This window comes from Grampus griseus, assembly GCF_964374135.1.
Source record: "Grampus griseus genome assembly, chromosome: 2".
NCBI classification, from domain to species: domain Eukaryota; kingdom Metazoa; phylum Chordata; class Mammalia; order Artiodactyla; family Delphinidae; genus Grampus; species Grampus griseus.
In genome coordinates this window covers 107873635-107896679 of record NC_139018.1, presented here as the reverse complement: position 1 = coordinate 107896679, position 23045 = coordinate 107873635, and the positions used below count along the sequence as shown (strand labels likewise).

Sequence of the window (23045 nt, the reverse complement as noted above, 5' to 3'; positions counted from 1 at the left end):
CAAAGACTCAGAGAAAAAATTGTGTGTATATTACAGAGAGAAGGCACTCGAAAGACAAGCCAACAGGTCAATCTGAGTAGAGTATATGCGTGTTCTCTGTACTATACTTACTCTCGTAACTTTTCTCTGTGTTTGAAATTATTTCCAAATGAAGTTTTTAAAAACTGAAAAGCATTGTTCCCTGACACTTGGCCTCCGGGCTGTAGAAACGTGTTGGGGGCAGGGGATGAGACTGGAGCACCTGGCCGAGTTTAGCGAAGGTGAGCACTGAGGGAGGGCGAGGCCCCCAGCCTGGACTATGGGAAGTGGGCCCTCGAAGAGAGCTTGGAGGAAAGGTGATGCCCCGGTCAACCACCACCTACCCTCTGCTTCCATGAGGCCCTGGAGCTGGTCCCCACACCAACAAACAGGCTTGTGGCAGCGAAGTTCCATGAAAAGGGATTTATTGCCAAACTTCAAGAAAGGCGCTTCATAAGCAGAAGGCATGGAATGCCACCCTCCTCAAGGAGGCAGGCCAGGCAGCCCCTGTGAATTCCCGATCCTCTCCCCTCCCCTGGAAGCTGGCTTCCCCCTCGGGTCCAGGCTGCCAAGGCACAGGAAGCCCACAGAAACCAATGGCATTAGGTCACTAAGGTGACCCCAGAGCTACTTGCTCAGCCTGGTCCCTTATCAGAGGAGGAAACTGAGGCTCTAGTCCCAGGAAGGAGGTGACTTGGCTAATGCTCCAGCCAGCCCAGGCTGCTGGTGGAGCAAGGCTCTTCCCCAAAGGAAGACTACAGGGGGCCACGTGACTGTGGGCCCCTGGTGACATTCTTGCTCTCACACTGGAGACAGATGGAGAGACATCAGACTGGGGCATGGGAGCCTAGTCTGTTCAAGGAGTGTGGCTTAGGGAGGCCAAGGCGGGCTCACGAGCCGTGACCTTGCTGCTTGCCCCCACCCCTGCCCAGTACAGGCTGCAGGGTGGACACGTGCCCCTCCTGATCCCTGGCCACTGTCCTCAAGAACCAAGGAGAAGAAGGCAGTGAGCTGTGCCGGCGGGCCTCAGAGGGCATGACTGGTGGCTGGGGGTGAGGCAGTGGGCAGGAAGGCCAGGCACGCAGCTGTGACCCTCCTTCTCTTTCAGTAAACAAAAGTGCACTTGCAGAAACCCCTGAGCAGGCCTGTCAGAAGCTGCGCCTACTCCCACAGGCCCCAGGGAGAGTGGCTGTGGCCCTCAGGGCCTCTGCACCTATAGACTGCCCTCAGTCCGGCCACTGCAGCAGGATGGAGACTGGATGTGCTCCTGGAGCCCGAGACGACGGCGGGGAGGGGCTCGGGAGAGGCCCAGGGTGCAGGCACGGACCACGAAAGGGACAGGAGCTAATGCTCCTTCCACAAGAAGTTCAGGAGGAGCAGTCCCTCTAGCCTGAGCCAGAGGGGTGAGGGGAAAGGGGAGAGGGAAGTGGGTTCAGGTCCCAACACACTCCCAACGGCATTTGAAGAAATAACTGGGATACCGGACCTGTTTGGGTTCAGAAGCAACCACAGAGACCCAGATATAAATCCCATCTGGGAGGCACAGAAGTTGGGGCAGCTTCTCTTCTGAAGGTTGATTTATAATGAATTACATACAGGATGTTCTGATGTCGACATCGGGTTCACCTGTACAGGAATGTGCAAGGCTGGACACAAGCGGGTCCAGGGGCAGGGACTAGACTACGAGACCCTTTGAGTTCCTCCTCCACCCTGGAGTCCCCCAATCACGGCTCACCAGAGGGGAAGGCCTGCAGAATAGGAAACAGGCCCAGGGAGGGGGCCCACAGCTAGTGGCTTTCTCACACAGATGCCTCCCACCTGCTTTCAGAGGCCCTAGCTGGGTTCCAGGTCTCACTCAGCTGAAGGACAAACCTCTAGTCTAGACCCAAGGCCCCTGCAGCTACTAGGAATAGGGGGGGTGGGGAGGGTTGCTTATGGCTTGAAGCTGCCTCTGCCTGGGAACATCTGGACATGGAGGCGGCAGGGGGGCTCAGCTGTGCTCTATTCAGAAGTCAGGAATGTAAACTATTGAGGGCGCGAAGCAGAGATGACACCGCCCTCAAAAACCCGAGCGCTGTGCCAGGGCCCTGGGGCTGTTCAGAACAACCACGCCAGCACAGAGGTACCGCATGCGTGCTCCCGGCCCAAGCCCAGAGCTGGAGGCCCGGCCAGAGAGCAGCCCTGGGTGGCACTTGGCACCTCTGGCCAGGGCAGGGCGAGAAGGATCCCAGGAGTCTCTGCAGGTCCTGGCCAAACCCTGACATGCCTGATGGCCCTTCTACAGCCTGGAAAGAAGCACATTTCTCGGCAGGGCTGGGCTCCAGTGGACTGAGGCGGCCGGGAGGGACCATGCTCTGGGCTGGCAGGCCCTAGGGTGCGCTTCTCCTGTAGAGGGTCACCAGCTCCTTCCGCTTCTCCCGGAGCCCAGGTGCTTCCTGGCTCAGCTCTCCCAGATCTCTGATCTCCTGCAGGACCTGGGTGGCCTGCCTCAGCTGCTCCACAGCCTGGCTGAGCAGCGCCTCGGCATTCCCAGCAGCCGGCTCACTGCCCAGCACCTTGTTCAACAGTTTCTCCGTCTGTTCCGAGGCCACTTTCACCTCCAGCTGGGCCCGATACAGCTGTTCCCCAGGCTTCCGTGGACGTCGGGGGCCTTCCCCAAGCAGGTCCCCCAGGGAGGAGCAGCGGGGATGGAACTGAGGCTGCGGGTCCCAGTGGGGCAGTGCTGTGGACGTCGTTGCATCCTTTGGGCAAGTTCCTGGGGTGCCTGCATCCCGGGATGGCTTGATGGGCTCAGGGCTGTCATCCACACCATTCACCGAGACCTGTGCTGGGCCTTGGGCAGAGGTCTCAGAGGCCCCAAGACTCTGGGCTGGCCCAGAAGCCGGCACGCCGCTCATGGAGGCTCTCAGTTTCTCCGATAAGATCTTGGCTGGGGGTGTCGGGGGTGGAGCGGGCTTCCCACCCTCCCTAGGCACGGCCTTGGAAGTCCCAGAATCGGGCACCTGGGGCGGTTCTGTACTCTCAGGGTCAGGGGGCTCCTCAGGGCTGGGGCTCTCCCAGCTCACCTTCAGTTTGTCAGGCAGGACCCTGCTGGGGGGCTGCTCAGAGCCCCTGTCCTCCCCCACTGGAGTCTCTGAGTCTTCTCGGCTTTCAGGGTGGGCCTCAGAGCTTGCTGGGGTGGGGGTTGAGGCTCTCTCCCCTACAGGGGTCTCCACTCCGTCACCAAGACTGGTCGTCTCAGGTGCTGCAGAAGGCTTGGTAGGAGGCATGGGCGGCCGGGGTGTCTCCCGGGGCTGGGCTGCCCTGACGTCATTGCTGGGGGCAAACACTGGCAGCCCGCTGTCAGGAACATCAAGGTCCAGGCGCGAAAGCCCATCGGATGCTGCACTGGCTACCTGGGTGGAGGGGCAGGATATGGGCATCAACTTGGATGACCAGCCACTGGGTCAGGTGTGCCCACCTACAAGGTATTTAAGCCCTCCCATTTAGGCTGCCCAGGCCCCTGGCCCCCTACTCTCCATGCCCTCTGCTCTGGTTTCCAAAGCCACCTGATTAGAAGCTAAAGTGATTCTCTGATGAATCCTCTCCTGTCTCTCACTTCCATAGAATTCCTGGTTTTGAAATCACAGTCCAGGAAGCCAGAGCTAGGGTGCGCTCTCAGCGCCCCAGCCTGGCTTCTTCCAGCCTGTGTGATAGGCCGCTCTTTTGAATGGCAATTGTGCTGGCCTGGGTGTCAGGGGACATGGTTCCAGCCTGGCTGTGGGCCTTGGGAGGGTCCCTTCTCTGCAACCACCCACCCAGGGTCCCCACAGTCAGCAGGCGACAGGACCAGAACCCACATATGGGTCTCCTGCGTCATCCTGAGCTTGCTCGCCCTGCAGACCTCTGTCCGGTCGGCCAGCCCTCCGGGCCAGAGCTCTCCAGCCTTCGCCTGCCCAGCTGCTCAGCAGCTGGTGCCCACTCTCCTCGTGCTGTCGTCACATGTGGCCCCAGACACGGGCAGCCCCAGACCACAGCTGAGTGCCAGAGGAGAACAGCTGCACCCAGCAGGCAGCTGGCCCCATCTGGCCCCAGGGGCCCACAGGGACACCCAGCAGCCCCACGGTCATGGGGAAAACTCCCAGGGAGCCTCAGAGGGCCTGGAGCGGGGCTGGGCAGGAGGCCCTTCCCAAGGTCCCTCAAGGTCCCTCACTCCCTTTTACACACACAGGGTGACCTGGCCTACACATGCGCTCAGTCACTGGACACGAGTGCCTCCCTGAATTCTTCTCAGAGGGTTCCCCTCTCCAAGGCTGGCCTGCCCCACACCTCCTAGGCCTCCTCCCTCAGACATGACTTTCCTCTCTGGGTACTTCAGTCACTCCCTCTGCAGGCTTTTTTCCCTCCGCTGACAGACATGAACAGGCTATCTCATCTCACCAGCAAACCCTCCAATGACCTTGGCCCCTTTCTGTCTCCCTCCTTCCCCGCCATGGTCTATCTCCTTCTCTCCAGCATCCCCAGCCCTGCACCCCATGACAGCCCTAAGCTGAGAAAATGTGCTGTAAACGTCACCATCTGCCTTTTCCTCAGTCCTGCCTCGTGACTTGTGGCTGCCAATCTGGCTGATGACCCCCAGTCCTGTGCCCTTCTCTCCGGATGCGCCACTCTCTGGCTTCCTCTTCCTTTGCTCCCTACTGCCCCCCATTCCCCAAAGGCAGCATCTGCTGAGGTTCTTTCCTGGCCTCCAAGGTCTCTCCCCCAACTATCGACACCCATCAGTAACACTGGTCTGACGAAGGGCTCCTCCCTTCCCCCTCCCCCTTGCCCATAACTTCTCCCACATTCCCTGTGTCCAGGGCCTCCCTTCGCCGGGTCTCCAGGCTTGGGGGCACTCCTGACAACCCTCCCTCTTGGTCCAGTCCGCCTCCCCGAGTCCTGAATTCAATCACAAGCCCAGGTGGCTCTTGCTTCCCAGTGTCTCTTGCACCGGCCCCTCCCTTTTCACCCCCTCCTGGGGCCTAGAGGCCCCACCCCTGCCTCTATTTCCTGGCCCCCTGCCTTTCCCTCCATCAACCTGACCCATCCTACCCAGGGCCTCCACCTGACCTCTGCAACGCACCCTCCCATCCCTCCTGCCCCCGACTCCTGCTTTCAAGGCCTCCACAATTTCCTCCCCCCTACCCCACCTTCCCAGACACATCTCCCAGCCAAAGGGACCAGGCACACCTCAAACTCCCCTGCCCTGGGCCTCAAGCTCGCACCATTCCCTCCACCCAGGACCTCCCTCACTCCAAGTCTGCCCACTGAAACTGTTCCCATGCTTCAAGGGTCAGCTCAGGTGTCTGTGGGTCCTCCGTGGTCCCTCCTGCTCAGCCTGCCTGAGCCGCCCTCTGTACCAAAATTAGACAGCGCTGCTTGGAGCAGTCCGTGGACAGGTCTCCTCTCCGGCTGGAAGCTGAGCTCTGAGAGGCGGGGACTAGCCTCAGGCTCTCAGTTTCCCTCCAGCACCAGCTTGGGTTAAGGCCCATGGACTCAACACGGGAAGCAGGCGCACCCACTCCCTGAGGACATACAGCACTCACGCCTCCACACCGACACCCCGCATGCCACTCAGGCAGCCCGATACCAAGAGTGCTCAGGAAAAAGGTGGCCCAAGCCCGCGGCCACCTAAGGAGCTGTGGTCCCAGGCTCATCTGACTCCCAACCTTCCCAAGCTGGGGCCAAGGCCTTACCTCCTTCAGATGGACTCTTGTAGGGGGCCGGCGCCGCTGACCCCCACGTACGCGGTCCCGTGTCACATGCTCCAGGGCACAGCTCTTGTCCACCTTTACCTGGGAAGGACAGGGAACCACGTCAGTCCCCAGCAGGCCTTGAGGAGAGGAGGAAACGCCCAGGCGTTAACCTGAGACTCAGAGGCAGGGTCTGCACCTGCATCCTTGCTTGACAGGGTCAAGGGCCCCAGCTGTCCCTCTCTTTGAGGCACCTCCCTGCTTTCCCCCCCGACTCTCCACAGCCTGTGTCATCTCTCTGCAGTCTGAGGCTCTCCCTTCTCTGCAGCTGATTGCACAGCCTCAGTCTTCCTGCCCAAATGTGGGCTATCAGCCCTCACCCCTCAGTCCACTGCAATACGTAAGCAGCCCCGAGGCTGCTCTTGCGCTTAGCTTGGGGGGGAGCGGGGAGAAGACAGCCCACGATCCCCTAGTACCTGGCTTCCAGAAAAGACCTTCCCTGGCCCCAGTCACTCTCCCAGGACCCCTGGGGATAGCTCAAGAAAGAGCAGGGCCTCCACCCCCAGGGGTCAGGGAGTCTGGGGGGCAGCATCTCCTCTCTAAGGATAAGGAATGGGGGTGGGGAGTAGCCGGGAAGCCATAGGAAGAGTCACGTGGGAAATCCAGACTCTGAATCCCGGAGCAGCCTGTCCCTGCGGTGGGGGGGGTGGGCTAAGACTCTTCTGCCCACAGGTGAGGCTCAGGCCCACCTGAGGGTCTTTGCAGTGGAGGAGCTGGTCCTGCTCCGCCAAGGCTGTGGGCCGAGACCCAGCCCATGCTCCTGTGGCCTCCAACACTCTCTCCCCTGAAATGGGGACACTTTCCCAAGCAAGTGAAGGGCTGAGCATGGCACAGTCACGTAAGACGTGATCCAGGAGCCATGGCTGTGAGGCAGGGAACCTGGGTGTTAAGAGGGAACCTGCGTGGGAAAATTCGCTCCCCTTGGGTCTCAGTCTTCTGCAATCCAAGGGGTCACTCTAGGTGGCCCCCCAAGCCCATTTTTGCCCAAACAGCTATGACTCCATGATATCAAAGATAAACCCTCCCTAGGAGATCTGGCCCCCTGGGACACCCTGCCTGCCAAAAGCCTGATCATGGCCCTGCTGCCATCACCACTACAGCACAGGGGGCTGGGTGGCCACTGCAAGCAGATAAGGAGGCCCAGGGTTAGAGCCAGCCAAGCTTGGACTTCACCGCCCAACTGAAGAGTGAGCTGTCAGCCTCTCAGCTCACCCACAGACCTCTCTGCTGTTTCCTGCTGTTTCCGGCTGGGGCTGGGTTGGAAAGGATGCATGGCTGCACCCAGTTAAGTTCTACCCCACCACTTACCCACGTTTTAATTTAAAACAAGTTACTTAACTTCCTTACCCCTCAGTGTCCTCATCTGTAACATGGGAACACAACCACCTACTTTGAGGGGTGTTGTGAGGATTAAACGAGGTAACAACCACAGATGCCCCAGTGTTTGTAGCAGTGACATAATCAAGGGGCTGTCAGGGTGGGGTGGGGCAGGGTCCACTCTGAGATCACACACGGTGGGAAAGGAGACCCAGAGCCGTCCACAGGACCTCATCGCACCTCGTCGAAAGCCTTGTTCTTGCCTCGGTTGATCCCTTCATTGAGGGCTTTGATCCAGGATTCCTTCTCCTCCCCATTGGATGCCTGGAACTTGATGTCGCTGACCTGCAAGGGGCATGCGTGGGGTGGATAGTAGATGTTTAAAAGGGTTCCCATTTGGGGTCTTGAGGAAGCTTCCCACCCAAGATTGAAGTCTGCCCCCACACAGCTGGTCAGGAGCAAACCACAATGACCCCCACGTCAGGTCTGACACTGGGGCTTCAGAGCAAGGGAGGGGACAGATCCAGCAGAGGAGGGGCCCTCTCCATGTATACAGCTGCCAGAGATTTGGATTCAAATCAGCCTTGCCCAGATCTGGTCTCACTCCATGTGACTCCCCCAGACCAGCTGCCTGACCTCTGAGTTTTCTCTGTAGAGTAGGAGTAGTCCCAGTCTACTTCCATCAGACTGAGTACAAGGACAGAGGTGACAGGCATGAGGGGTGTCCATTGGTGAAGGCCCACTGGAACCAGGGCCGCCTGCAGCTGCCCAGTGGGCCCCACAACCAGTCCTGGACAAGTGAAAAAGTCCCAGGGTCTCCTTTCTGGCCTTGAATCACAGGCTGCAAGAGAGAAAGGGCATTAGGGGGTCAATTCCAGCCCCCTCATCATATAGATAAGAAAAAAGAGGCTCATCAGACGGGATGGGACTTGGCCAAGGTGGCCTAAAGTAACCCCATGACTTGACCTCACACCCAACCTCATCCCATGCCACCCCACGGGTTCCTTCCCACCTCAGGCAGGAGCTCCGAACTCCTACATTAGCATCAGAAGGCAGCTCAGAGAGGCCCCTTCCTGCCAGGCCCCATGGTCAGACAGGAAACAGTGGAAGGAGTGAGGCCACACAAACCCAGGAGCCACCCCTATGGTGGACACAGCAGTAGGGCCTCTGAGCTGGACAGACCAGCACTCACAGCTGGCTGACTCGGAGCCTCAGGGAGCTATGAAGATCAGTGATGCAGCAAAGTGTTAAACGTGGAAGTGGGCACAGAGCGGGTGCTCAGTAATAGGAATTATCACCATTAATCTCCTTCTGGACAAAACAGTCCTAGTTTCCTCATCTGGAAAAAGGGATGACACCGCCTACCACAAAGCAATGCTGAGGGAATTAAACATGACTAAAGCCACAGCCTGGCACATAGTAGGTACTCAGAAATGGTTACTGAATGAATAGCTAACCAATGAATGAACTGGCCCAAGGTTCCTGTTTTGGGGCCGCTGCGCACTCTGACACTAGGAAGCCCTAGTTCTTTGTCAGGCGGGTCGCCAGCTGCCCATCCCTGCCCGGGTGTTAAGATAGCGCTTTCCCTCCTGCTGCTCTCCCAGTTATGTAACATGCAGCCCGCCTGGCCCCCTCAGCATCCTTGTTATATAACTTCCTCCTGGCTGCCTCTGCCTTCTCCTCACACAGGGCCCTGGTTCCACCCACCTCCCCATGCCAGGCACAGCCCAATGCTCATTTGCATGACCAGGGTAAATTTGATCCTGGCAGCAGAGAGGCAGCTAAGTCGAAAACCCCAGGGCACCTTGGCAACTGCCTCAGCCCAGCCATCAGGGCCGGTAGGGGCTCAGGAAGGGACAGCGCTGCATCTGGGCTCTGAAAGGGCCCACCCAGCCCTGAATGAGGGCTGCGAGTAAGGTGACCCAGGGCAGCCCATGAGCCCAGCTACGCTTCTCCTGCTCACAGGCCCTGAGTTGGTGGGGTCCCTGCCTGGTGCAGGACTTAGCATCCCAGAGAGCTTGAGAGGCATACACTTGAACTCAGCAACAGATGCAGCAAGAGAAAGAGCACTGGCCTGAGAGTCAAGTTCACAGCGTTCTAGTCGCACCAACCTGCAATGAGACCTGCACAGGTCTCTTTACTACTCAGGGCCTCAGTGGGACAAAAACACAACCACTGGACTCAACCCAAGCTGTGACCCTTTCCCATTGACAGCCCACCTAGGCAGGCTGGGGGGAGGGTGTTGGCCCAGGGCCTCCCCTAGGAGAGGGAATACGAAGTTAAATGGGACCCAGCGTCACCCTAAGGAACCCTGAAATCCTGCTGAATGAGCCAGGCATCCCACAAGGTGGTCCGAATGGGGACAAACAGGAGACCAAGAAGTTGCTCCTCTTGCCCCACCCCTGTGTCCTGAAGGCTGCACACGTCCCTCCTCAAGCCCTTCCTAGCACAGGCCCCACTAGGAGAAGCTAACGGGACTGGACACAGAGAAGGCCCACATGGCTGGAAAAGGGGGGAGGACAAAATGGCAGAGAGGAAAGAAGCGGGAGGGGGAGAGAGGAGACAGGAAAGAGGAAAGGGCCAAGCTGGCTGAAACCAGCGGGGCAGCAAGGCCCAGCAGAGGCCACCCTGCTTCCTGGCAGCGTCTGCCTGTGACCTCATGGCAGGGGCGTGGGGACAGGGAGGCAGGAGGGAGAGGGGCACGCAAGACACTGGAGTCTTTGTTTATTTGATTAGAGGGAAAAAAAGGCGGCCTCTGGACCAGACAGCCGGGGTCATGTGACCTCCCGGCCAGCCTGCAGCCTCCCCGAGGAGGGGAACACCCAGGGCGATAGGAAAGGAGAGAGGATGCTGGGGGGGGCGGGGCCGTCTACCATCTGGCCTTTGGAGAGCGCCCACTCTCTGTGTGAGCTCCTGGGTGCCGAGGGTCAGGGGCCCTTGAGCCGGAACCAGCGTGGGCTGCGCTCCCGCTGCCCAGCAGCCCCCACCAATCACCCCACGGTCCTATCTCCCCGACCCTCGCCCTGCTCCCAGGGTCACCCAGAGCTGACCTGAACTCTTGGCACGATTCAGGGATGAAAGGGAGGGTGCTGGCCGAAGCAGCTGACAATGCAGCTGCACAAACAGGCCTCTCGGAAGGTGACGCCCCCACCCCCACCCCGAGTGGGGTCCAACCCACCTGGCCCACCACCAGATGATTCTCAGAGCCGCGAAAGGAGGTGGCCCACAGAACCGTGCTGGCAGAGGACAGAGAAGCAAGGTCCCCTCCACCTCACAACCACATATGCTCACTAAGGGACACACAAAGACCCAGGCAGCCCCTGGGCCAGGTGAACACTCAGTGGCACATAAAGAGGTGCACACACGCGTATCAGGCACACAGGCAGACCTTCACATATAGCGCACTCTACACCTTTCCCAGATACACACACACACACAGCGCCACTGAGAGAGGAAGTGGATCTCCAGGACAGGGTCGGGGTTCCAGGGCCTGAAAGACCAAAATGTGGCTCTCCCCTTCCTCACAGAGCCCTAAGCATCAGAGGTCAATGAAACCTGCCCCTACCCTGGGCACACCCCCCCCCACCCCCGCCCAGGGTCAGAGCTCCACGGTGGCTCCCTTGCCCCCAACCACCGCCAAGTGGGACAGAGGGTTCGTGAGTAAAGCATCATGGTCTCCTCCAGGGCCCAGAGCTCTGGGGACCACAGAGGACTGGGTTTCTGGCCCTTAAACCTATGAAAGAGACAGAATGGCTTCGGGCAAGCCCAGACGAGGCCCACTCTCCAACCCCCAGCCTCTGTGACTCAGCCCCGCTCTGCGAGGCTCCACATGACATGCAGAGGTTGGGGCAAGGCACGGCCCAGCTGCAGACTGGCGTGACCTGGCGAGAGGTGCTGTAAATGCCAGCCTCCAATCTGATCTCCCTCCTGACATCTGTGAAACTCTACCACATGTTAACACCCACCCGGACCCCCTGCCAGAGGTGCGGGGTGCAACAGCGAACTTCATCCACACACACAGCATGTCCCAGGGCGAAAACCTCTCAGGCAAGAGACTTCCTCCAGCTTCAGCCAAGAAAGAACAGTGCAAAGGGAGGAAAGCTGGGGGGCTGCAGGTCCAAGCACTGAGCCTAGGATGAAAGGTAGGAGAGGTGGCCCACCCAGGAAGGCCTGGGATGAGGGGAGGGTGTGGCCGCCTGACTACGTCAGGGTGTCAGAGGCCTGGCGGGGTGAAGGCCTCATCCCCAGCTTTCTTGCCTCAGTCCTGGGCCTCCTGGGTCCGGGAGATGGCCAAGGGCCCCACCTCCCAAAGACTACTCTCCAACTACAGCCTGGGAAGGAGGCCCCAGGGCCTAGAAGGGGAGAGGGGAGCAGAGCTCTCAGCAGAGCTCTAAATACGCCTCCTATCAACCAGGGGCTGGGGCGACTTCAAGTTAAAAGCAAGCCAAAGGTCCAACCTGTGGCAGCCCCTGGGTCTGGGCCTCAGCCACATTCAACAGAGAACCTGCAGACTTGCATCCAGGGGCCCAGCCTGTCTCAGAGAGCCTTCCAGGGGTGACCTTGCCCAGCAGACCCTGGCCTGGCGTGAGGTCAGTCAGCAGCAGGCCTCGCCCTACCTTGTTCCCTGGGGACCGCAGCAGGATAAAGCGGTGTTTCCGCTTGAGGAGGGCACGAAGGTCCTGGCACTTCTCATAGCTGCCCAGCTCCACTGTCTCCACACACTTCTGCTCATCCTGGGGAGGGAGACACAGGGGACATGGTGAGAGCTAGATGCCCTAGACCCTCAAACACCCAGGTCCCGCCCCAGAACCTGATCCCACTCAGTGAGGGCACTGCTTGGTCAGAGGGGGCCCTCGGGCTGCCAATCAACCACCAAGATGCAGCATTCAGACCCTGGCAAGGAGACGGTGTTCAGTCCACGCCGGTTGGAGGGATGCCCTCCAGGCTCACCATCCATAGGAGAAATGGGGCTCACAGCCCGAAGGCGGGCGGCAGGGCTGACTCAAATGCGCCTAAGGTCAAAGGAGGCAACGGGGAAGCTAGAAAGGCTTAGGAAAGTGCGCCAGGGAGTCCACGCAGGCCCAGAAGCCAGGCAGAGACCTGTGAAAGAGGTGGTCTGGAAGGAGGAGCAAGTTGTCACAAACGAGGGGAAAAAAAGGCTTTCCAGGCAGAGCCACAGAGAGAAGCGTGAATAAGGCTGTTTGAGGTTACACAACCCGCCTTCACCACAGTGATCCGGAGTTGACTTCCCCACTTGGCATCTTCCTCTGCTGACCCTTGGCTTGGGGTGAGAGGCCACTCTCCATGGCCTGCACAATGGAGAAGGCAAGGGTTCCTTCTAGAGTGCCCCCTGAGTCTGCCACCGTGAGGCCTCATCACTAGTAAGGCTGGTGGCCAGGACAGTGGCCAGCCTCTTCTCGGCCACCCCTGGACACTGGCTGGGCTGCCTTTCTGCCTGCCAGCCCTGGCCCTTGAGTGTTTTCTCCTCATGGGCTCTACCCACCAGGTGCCTCTCCAGCCAGCTGTCTGGGACACCCTCCTCCCTCAGTGTTGGTCAGTTGGTTCCACTTCCAGGGGACACCCAGCTGGAACAGCTTCCTGGGTGTGGCACACTCGCCCCCTGGAGACTCGAGGGAAGCAGATGCAGGCCCTGGAGACGGGCACGCAAGTTAAGCCAACTCCTGCTCTTGGACATCATGCAGAGCATCCAACCAGGGACCGCCTCAGTGCTCCACAGTTTGGGGTGGAATATCCGGGAGGCAGTGACTCGATTATATGCAGAGGAAATGCCCCAATTTCCCTCCATGATAAGTCGCATACACTAAGAAACCCTGACACTTAGCGAGCACTTCTGCATCCCCGATTCTCCTGAGTCCCTCAAGCACCCTGAAATCCTAGAGCCCCAGTATTTGTCTCATTTTATAGAGGAAGAGAATGAGAGCTGGAGGCGAAGAGATTTACCCTTGGGCACAGACCCAAATGTAAGGAGCAGGGCCAAACGCAAACACCCATCCTCTGACTCCCAAGCCAGAGCCCTTTGTAGCATATCAAACTCCTTCCAGGCAGAGCCAGAAGCTGGACAGTGCCCTAGCTGCAGGCTGCTCTGCACCAGTGGTCCCCCAGGTGTGGTACCTGGGCCAGCAGCCACAGCATCACCTGAGGACTTGTTAGAAATGCAAATTCTCTTGAATAAAAAAATATATATATATATCCCACAAGGACTCAGAGGCAAAAAATATACAAATCAATTTTCACTGCAAAGTAAAGGAGCTGTTACAGTGGAGGATTCCTGGACTGAATGTCAATATTATGACATAGTGTGAGTGTGTTTCGTGTTTGGTAATTGCAATCATTGTTGCTTTTGTTGTGGTCATCCATTTACAATGCTTGGTGTCAGTTTATTTATCTCTTATAAAAATAAAATACAGTGTGTGTGTGTGTGAAAAAAAAAAAAGTTAATGCAAAGTGTATCTGGGGACCAGCGCTGGTTTGCACATTATTTCCGACAGGTCTTCGTCAAGATGTAGTTTAAGTTTTTGTAATCTTTTTTTACCCCTATGTTACGTTTGTTCTAGTTAAAGTTATTGAAATATAATTTTCTGTCTGTTAAATCTAATAATAAAAAATTGGATAATTGGAAAAAAAAAGAAATGCAAATTCTCAAGGCCCATCCCTACTGAATCATAATCTTGGGGGAATGGGCCTGGCAATCTGAGTTTTAACAAGCCCTTATACAAAAGTTTGCGAACCTCTGCTCTATACCAGAGATTCTCAACCTTGGCGGCACCTGGTAGCTTAAAAAAACCCCAGTGCCCAGGCAACATCCCAGACCAATTACATCAGGATCCCCAGGGAACAGAGCTCGGACAACAGTATTTTTCAAAGCAGATGATTGTACAGCTAAGGTGAGTAACCACTGACCTACTCTCTCTTCAGCCTTTCAGGGAAAGAGGAACAGGTGGCCAGGGTGGCCTGATCTTTCCCATCTAGATTCAAACAGGTGTCTTTTCCCATTTTTGCCTCCACGCACCTCTTTCCAATCCTTAGTCTCCAGTCCCTTCCAGGTTCCTGCACTCAACACAAGGGCTGGTAAAATCCACCTGCTCCAGGAAGCTGCCCTGCTCACCTGCAAGAGCCTAAGCCTCGGTGCTCTCTCCCTCCTCTAAGGGTCCCCATCAGAGGGCACTTCTGCAGGCATCTTACTAGGTGCTAGGGACACCCTGTCATGGGGAAGAATGGTCCTAACTCCCTGCTGAGCCATCTCTCTCTACCCTCTGCTGCATGTGTCTGCTCTCCTTTCTGTTCCCCCTACAGCACCCTACAAGGGGCAGCCCTCAAGAGGAAAAGTTTGCTGAACTGAATGCCTGACTCAGAGTGAGACACCAGAAAGGACGTCCCCCCGACCCCCATCCCAGAGAGAGAGGTTCACCTACTCCATGGGCACAGGTCTCCCCCGACTAGGCAGCTACCGGCCCAAACATACCTTCCTCTGTCTGGAAACAAAAGTCACTCCATCTCCACCACCCAGCTCCCCACGGCTGCCTGACCTGGGTCTCCTCTCAACCTGAAACGCTGAATCATCCCGCCCTTCTGCCTCTCAGAAAAGTCGGATAAACCAGCAGGCACTGGGCGGGGGCAGCATTTTTGGAATGTCAGCCTCACTGACAGCAAAGAAACAGCCAAGAGTCATTCGCACTCGCCTAGTTCCTTACATCAGAAAGAGGAATTGAACTAGTAAGCATTTCTCAACTCCTTCTCCTGTGCCAAGCTCCCCCACCTCCGAGTGCTAAGTTCTTAAAACTGCCCTGAGGTTTTGAATAGTGATTTTTTTTTTTTAAAGCATGATTTAGACTTTTTTGTGTTTAGGGGATATGAAATCCTTCCTGCTTCCCAGACGTGGGCCAGATGTAGAGAGGTGACCCAGGACAAGTCTGGTAGCGCCTGATGGGCTGACAGCTGGGGGGCCTGTCACTGAACTCTTATGGCAGCTGGGACTGGAGGAAGCTGCGACAGCCCCCTTTATTTATAAAAATAGCCCCCTGCCGCCGCCACAGCACATCCTAATTTGGGGCCAGCAGCAGTAGAGAACATCTGGGGGGCTGTCTGCACCATTCACCCCCTTGGCCTCCTCCGGCTGCTTCTCTGACACCCCAACTCCATGAGCCTGGGGACTTGGTCAGGAAAGGTGAGATGCTTCTCAAAGGCAGCTCCTTTGAACACCTAGATCTTTCTTGGTCTGCGACAGTTATGAATTTGCCAAGACGGCCTGAGGCATGCTGACAGAGGCTGATGGGGAACAGGCAGGATCCCCCTTCCTCTGCCCCCAGGCCAGCTCTTCCCCGTGTACTCCGTCTGTCAGAGTCATACAGTAATAGCCCAGTTGCAGTGGACAGGCCCTCTGAGAGCCTCAACCCCAGAACATAAACAGCATCTCTAAGTAAAGGCCACCTTTTGGCCTCAGGTCTTCACCCAGAACTTTATTGACACTTATTTAACACACAACTTCTACATCCTGGGTTGTCCAAGTTCCAAACCTGCTGAAATGAAAAGGGGCACAAGTCTGAAGTGGGAAGATATGAGGACTGTGAGAGGCACAAGGACGGCAAAAGCGGCAACTGGCAGCTTGATGTTAGAGGAGAATGCAAAGCTGAAAAGCACCGTCTGGCAGTACGGAACAGCCTGATCCTCAGTGACTCTGAGCCACCAAGGAAAGACTCCATTAGGCCAGTACCTTCTGTTGAAAGGCAGACAATATCCAGCGTACTTTAGAGGACTTCCACCAAGAATAAGTTTTAGAGTTTACTTGCTGACATAGCTGGGTGGAGAGATCCCTGGCTTTGGCTCTAGATCTGACCTTCATTCACTGAGATGCTGAACAGGATTTGAGCACATTGGGCCTCAGGGTGCTCCTCTGTAGAATGTGACATGATGACCACTCTTTTTTTTTTTAATATTTATTTATTTATTTGGCTGTGCCAGATCTCAGCTGAGGCATGCAGGATCTTCGTTGCCGTGTGCAGGATCTTTAGTTGCGGCATGTGGGCTCTTAGTTGCGGCATGTGAGCTCTAGTTCCCTGACCAGGGATTGAACCCGGGCCCCCTGCATTGGGAGCACGGAGTCTTAACCACTGGACCACCAGGGAAGTCCCCATGATGACCACTCTTAAGGGACTATTGTGAGCATCCTCCAAGAGGTATGTAAGACCTCCAAACAAGCATGAGCAATAAGTATTATTTCTACTATCATTACTGAGTGGAGCAAGCTTCAGTTTTCTGGAAACTTCAGAGATGTGGAACCTAGCCCCGGGTCAGGGAGCTGCAGTGTAGGTGGACAGCTGAGGAGACACACACATCCCTGTGCACATATGCTTCAAAGAGCCCCTCATCCAGGAGTCCTACGCTCGCACCTAGAGGTATTGTCCTTGTACCACACCGACCCAGAGAAGACCAGGCAATCGCCCAAGGTTGCACAGCGGGTCAAAAGCGAAGCAGGCCTTCCAGTCCGGGTTCTGGAATCCTCTTGTGGCCTGGGCTGCCCTCACTTTGCTCCCTGACCCGGCACCCCCAAACTCAGGACCAGGCAGGTCCTTACCTCGTTCTCGTAGACCAGCAGCTGGGCCTGGCAGAGGAGCAGGTAGCGGTCTTTCCAGAGGCCCAGGAAGCCCCCGCTGCTCTTCTTGATCCAGCCAGCCTTGTCCGCTGTCTGCGCTCCCCGAGGCTTCTGGCCCCCTTCCTTCACGCCCTGTAACACAGCATCCGGACGCGCCGTGAGGGTTGCTGCCGTGAGGCCACATAGGGATGTGTCCCTCTGCTGGATACCTACTGATATCACCCCATTTGAGCTTCCCCACAACGCCTGAGGCAGATATTCTCAATCCAATATCAGAAATAACAGTTAACAACAGCAGCCACAACGATAACAGCTGCAGTCACCTTATACTGAACCACTGTATTATGTTTTACCCAAACTGTCTCATTTAACCCGCGCGACCACCCTCCCAGGTGGTAGCATCATTATCCACATGTCACAGCAGACTGAAGCTCCGAGAGGGGAGGTGACTCGCCAGAGTCACACCGCTGGAAGGACAAAACCAGAATTCAAACTGGGTCTCTTTGACCCCATGTTCTCCCCTCCACCATTCTGCCTCCCGTGCATTCATTCAACCTCGTCAACACACGCTGTACTGAGCACCTACAATGTCACAGATGCTGGAGTAGGCAGGGAAGAATAAAAAGAACACATCTTTGCCCTCATGGGGCTGGCAATGTGGGGAAGGAGGAGCTGAACAAATAAACACCAGACATAAATACATTAACAACCATGAAATGCTATGAAGGAATCAGTGAAGGGGAAGTGAAGAGGAGGGAGTGCGAGAGGACAGCGGGGGACCTGGCTCAGGTCCGTGTGGCTCAGGAAGGCCTCCCAGAGGAAAGGACGTTCATGCAGGATCCGAAGGATGGAAGGAGGCAGGCAGGCAGAGTGGTAATTTTCCTCCCTACCCCTGCCCTTCTAGAGAGCCCACTCTGCGGCCCCTGCATCCTACCCCAAAACAGGAGGTTCCGCTGCCCTCATCCCTGCCCCAGGCCAGGACTTTAGGGTAGCCACCTTGTCTGGCGAGGGCTCCAAGGACACTGCCTTCGACCACAGGCAGGTACAGGAGGTAAACTCAAACCCTTCTCTAGGACATGGCAGCCACCCTGGAGTCTCCAGGCCAGTCACTGACATCTTGTGCCTCTTGATTACCTGCTTAAGTAGCTGGGCGCCAGGTATATGCCTACCAGATGGGGTCGAATTCACATTTGGTCCCCAGAACCCAGCACCGTTCCTTTACACATAATGGGTGCTCAAGAAATATCTGTGAAATGAAAATAAAAATACACCCAATTTGCTAACCACTTTGCTTCAATGACTGGTACCCACAGTGGTGAGTGTGAAGGGGAGAGTGCAGGAGAGGAGGGCTAAGAGCATGTCAGAATCCACAGGATGCTAGAAGGAAATCAGCACTGACTAATTCTGACTGCTTTATAATTTACATAAAGCTTAAAAATGGGGCTCCAGGGCTTCCCTGGTGGCGCAGTGATTGAGAGTCCGCCTGCCGATGCAGGGACACGGGTTTGTGCCCCGGTCCAGGAAGATCCCACATGCTTGTGTACCACAAAAAAAAAAAAAAAAATGGGGCTCTAGTTAAAAGGAGCATACCTCTCCCCAGGGATACCCTGTGGCCACAGCTGCCTTTGGAAGGACAAGTCCAGACAGAAGTGTGGTAGGCTGTCAGGGGCTGGACAGGGCATGGCTTCCCTGTGCTCCATCATGGCAGGGAATCCCCAGTCTGGTTCTTACTGTGGCCCCCTCCCCCTCTGAACTGCATACTCCAGTGGTCAGGAGTCTGAGCTCTGAAGCCCAAGTCACACAGACCAGAGGCAGGTCACTTGGTCTCTCTAAGCCTCAGTTTCTTCATTTGTGAAATGATGATATTAACAGAAGTTGCAAGGATTATAACTCCGTGAGGGCAGGGTTTTTTGTTTTGATTACTGCTGTATCCCCAATGCCTAGGCAGTGTCTGGCACACAATAGGTGCTCAATAAATGTTTGTTGCTGAATAAAAAGATATGACATACAAAGCAATGCCTAAGATACCCTAAACTTAGTAAATGGCAGCTGTCATTATTGTTACTGTTGTCACTGCCATCCCCTCTGGCTCTCTGGAACCCTTTCCCTGGGCCTGGTTCAGAATTCAGGACAAGGCCTTTCTGGGCTTAGCTGCTGGGCCTCAATGCTCCCAGGAGCTCCAGGAATACGAGATGCCCCCTCAGGGTCTCTCCCTAACTTGTAGATGGCAAGAGAAATGGAGAAGTGGAATGGTCCCAAATGGTCTTCCTGGATGGAGAAATGAGGAAGTGAGAGGCTTGCTGACAGGCCAGTTATGAGCCACCCTGATCAGGGAAAGAGGGGACTTCAGGGCCCTTTGACAAGAAGGGGGAGGCTCTAGCATCCTACCATGCACCCAGTGCCCGCCCACCCCATCACCAGAGACCCTGTGTTCAGCCCCATGGGCTGTGTGACCCGCTGGGGCCTCATCCACACAGAGACCCCTCTATGCCGGCCTCCACCAGGGCTGGAGGGGTAGAAGTGGGAAATGGGAAACCCCACCTCAACATCTGACATGTCACACCCCTCCATTAGCAACTACAGCAGATGGCCATCCCCTAGGCCTGCAGACTCTAGGCTTCTCTCAAACAAGACCGCGGAGCATGCTGCCCAGATCTACTTTTGAGCTCCAAGCTCGCCTCCTGTTTGCAGAGGCCCACCCACGACCCCATGGGATCTCACATCCCCCTCCACTTGTGACCTCCCCTACTTGCCTCACCCACAGCCTGAGACATGATAACTTCCTGCCAGCTGGAAGCTCCCGGGGGCCGGGCTGGAAGCTGGTACCCTGACCACCATCCTCTCCGCATGGAGCAGAGAAGTGCCTGGTGAATGCCATGACTGAATTAGCTAGGGAAGCCAGTCCAGAGCCTTCAGGGATGGGAGTACCAGGATGGCACTGAGGAGAGAACGCACTTGAGGATGGGGGGAGTGACAGCTGAGGGGCTGGAGGTGGCATGAACCGAAGCCCAGGAGAAGGTCTCCTTGCCAGGAATCAGCCACAGCAAGAGCCACCAGAAGACAGGCCTGGCTGGAGGTCAGAGTCCTGCCATCCTTCACCAGCCCCTCTCCCTGCCCCTCAGACACTCTCCCACCAGGGGGCCGGAGATGCCCCAGTAAGTTTTAATAAGCGGGCCCTCCCCTTGGCAGGGCTCACAGGGGAGGTTTTGTCCTGCTCAGCCCGGTTTCTCGGCCTCCTCTCCTCTTATTGACCAGCTGACCACTGTTCTTCCTGTTTCGCTCTCTCTTCTCCCACCCATCCTCACTCAGGCCCTCCCCCCGCCCACCGCGAGCAGCTCCTGAGGCACCTCTGGGCACCAGCCTGGCTCTGCTTTGCCTGAGATGGGAGGGCCTCTGGGTCATTCATTAAAAATAAAAATAAAAAAAAAGGAAAAAGACACCAGGTCAGTCAGCCCAACACTGTGCACAGAAAGGAGCACGTGGAAAGCCACAACACAGGCCATGACAGGGAGATAGAGACCAGCAGAAGAGAACTTGTTGGCACCTTACATCACAGGGAGCTTAGGATAATGACCTTTGCCCTTTGCCTAAACCCCATGATGCCCTGACCAAACTCTGCTAAGAACCTACCATGTCAGAGCCCTGTGATGGGGCAATCAGAGAGAGGAAGCACAGGCTCTGACCTGAAGAACTTCCAGTCTGATGGGGGCAACACAGACCCTGCACAAGGGAAATCCCCAGTCTGGGGGTTGGGTAGGCATCCCCTGCTTGAGAGGATCCCAGCCCACTGGGAGGGCTCTAGCACTGACCCAGACGGATACCCCGGTCTTGGCTCTCTGGTAGGGGAAGGACTTGGGGTTAGTTTGGGAAGCCCTTGCAGAAGGAAGGGTTTTGGTAAGACTGTGAGGAGGGAAAGAGACACACATCTTGGCCCACAGAAGAAGGAAAGGCACAGAAGGTACCAAAGACCCTATACTCTCAACCCTTTCACTACAGGATGAGAAAGTGCAGGCCAGAAAGGGTCGAAGATTAGCTTAAGGTCACAAAACCAGTGTTGCGACAGGACACTGCCCTGCCACTCTCTAGATGTGTTAGGGCAAAGGAGCAGCCTGGTGCCACTGGAGGTCAAGCCAGGGAAAGGCATGACTGAGAGGAAGAGGGGCAGAACCCCAGGGCAGAGATAGAAAAGCCTGAGTCCAGTTGCAACAATACCTCACACTGATAACTGAAGCTTTCAAAGCTTTTGCACATAAACCATCACATTTCTGGACTGCCCACCTCCCTCATTTTATAGATGGGGAAACTGAGGCCCTGAGAACACAAATGGTTAGATGCCCCATGCCCAGACCTGCACTTTTGCACCAAATCTCAGGCTGATGGGGACTACCAACCCATTGCATGGAGGAGGTCACTGAGGCTGAGGGGGCTTGGCATCAGGGTTCCTGGGGCATGGGGAGGAAGTTCAAAGCCAGGGGAGGACTAAAAGCAGCCATTTGGGAGTGAGGTGATGAGGCCAGCCTGGGGTCATGGGGCAGAGCAGACGACTAAGATCTAAGAGGTGTTTTAGAGAAAGGAGGATGGGCACTGAGGCCTGGAGAAACAAGAGGAAGTTAAGGGGAAAAGAAATGAGAGGAAAAGAGGGATGTCAAAGGGGGGGCGGGGTAGGGAACAGGGAGCTCCCGGCTGTGTGGGGAGGTGGTGGGCAAGACCGTAGATAGCCCAGATGTGCGGGGAGCTTTCGGCATCTGGGAGTCAGTAAGTGGCAATGTTAGAGACTCAAGACCAGAGGGAGTACAGGGCTGGGCGGACCTCCAGACAAGCCATTGGCCCAGGAGGCCCCAGGAGAACTTCCTTTAATTGGGGGCCAGAGCAGATCAGGAGATGGAGTAATCCTGTCCCAAATCCCCTGGGAGAAGGAGAGGGGCCACAGCCAGACAGCCCAGCCCTCACAGCAGGGGTGGGGAAGCCCCACCCCTGTCAGCAAGAAAACACAGCCAATCATAGTGGCCTGACTTTGCCCCCTATTTCCACCCATTCTGAGAGAAGGGGCTACAATCAGGACCCGGGGAGGAGACCAGGCCCTATATTTTATAGAAGAGGAAATGCAGGCTTAGAGGGGAAGTGACTTATCTACCATCCCACAGAAATGCAGGGCCTAGCCTGGAGAGAACTCTGATGGATACACCAGCTGTCCCTGGGCAGTGGTCCCAGGAAGCAGGGAGACGAGCACTGATGGGGACACAGGCAGCCTGGTCCCCAGCTAGCCAAGGTTGCCCCAAGAGTGAAGTTTCATATTTCCTCCCCACTTATCCAGGCAAAGACACATCCCCTCCCCTCGGTCTGGGAGGGGCAGAAGCTGAGACCCCTTGGGGGACCAGAAGCAAAATCCTCTAGCCACAGCAGGCCCCTCCCTAGTTTATGCATTCCACAGTCACACATTAAGTGCTGGCAGTGTGCCTGGATGAGGGGGCTACTGAGAGAACTGAGTCTGCAACTAAAGGGCAGGGGTCACAGAGTGTCTGACCCCACCCCAGACCAAGAGGGTCCTGAGGGGGAAGAGGGAGGCTCAAGGGGCATTGCTGGTCCAGCTGCCCAGCTCCTCCAGGGAATCAGCCCTCCAGGGATGTGGGAAAGGCAGGGGCAGGAATCAGCCCCTACAAGGGCCTGACACCCAAGCAGGGGAGAAGGTAGACTCACAGGGACTTAAACAGGGGAGAAAACGCAACTTTTCCAGTCCTGCGGACACCAGACAGGGTCAAAACCTCAAAATTCCTTGAGACAGGGACTCCAGAACCCACAGACCCACCACAAAACACACACACACACACACACACACACACACACACACACACACACACACACACACAGTGTGCCCTAAGGATCCGACGTGGACGGCACAGGGAGTCAGTGGTAACCAGGGTTCGAGCCCAACCTAGGACACTTTCAGCAAGTCATCAAACTGACCAGAGCCTCAGTCTCCCCATCAATCCAATGGGAACAATAACAACCCCCATGCCCATAGTTGGTGAGAGAAGACAGAAATAATGAAGGAGGATGGGTCTGCTATCCCTACCCCCGCCCCTGCTCATCTCATTTGCCTAGGCTTTGCCTGGAGACCCGCGGGAGAGGGGCTGGCTGGAACAAGGGCCTGAGCCAGGGACCCCAACCGCCGCGAGGGTCTCGAAGACCCCAGCCCAGGTCCCCCGACTGGCCCGGTCCTCACCTCCTCTTCCATGACGAGTCCGCTGAGGTCCGGCCGCTCGACCGCTCGGCCGCTCACTCCCGGCGCCGCGCGGTCTCCGTTACCTCCATCCACCGCCGGCCGGGCG

General features: G+C 56.6%; 1 protein-coding gene across 1 annotated transcript; it reads right to left on the bottom strand.

Moving 5' to 3' along the window:
* Positions 1-450: 450 nt before the first annotated feature.
* PLEKHO2 (pleckstrin homology domain containing O2) lies at positions 451-23045 on the bottom strand. Its single transcript, XM_082649747.1, has 6 exons — positions 22940-23045; positions 16699-16848; positions 11723-11839; positions 7347-7451; positions 5733-5831; positions 451-3413 (listed from the first exon to the last, which is right to left on the bottom strand). Exons 1-6 carry the CDS (start codon positions 22949-22951, stop codon positions 2388-2390), a joined length of 1509 nt encoding a protein of 502 aa, XP_082505873.1. The 5' UTR covers positions 22952-23045; the 3' UTR covers positions 451-2387.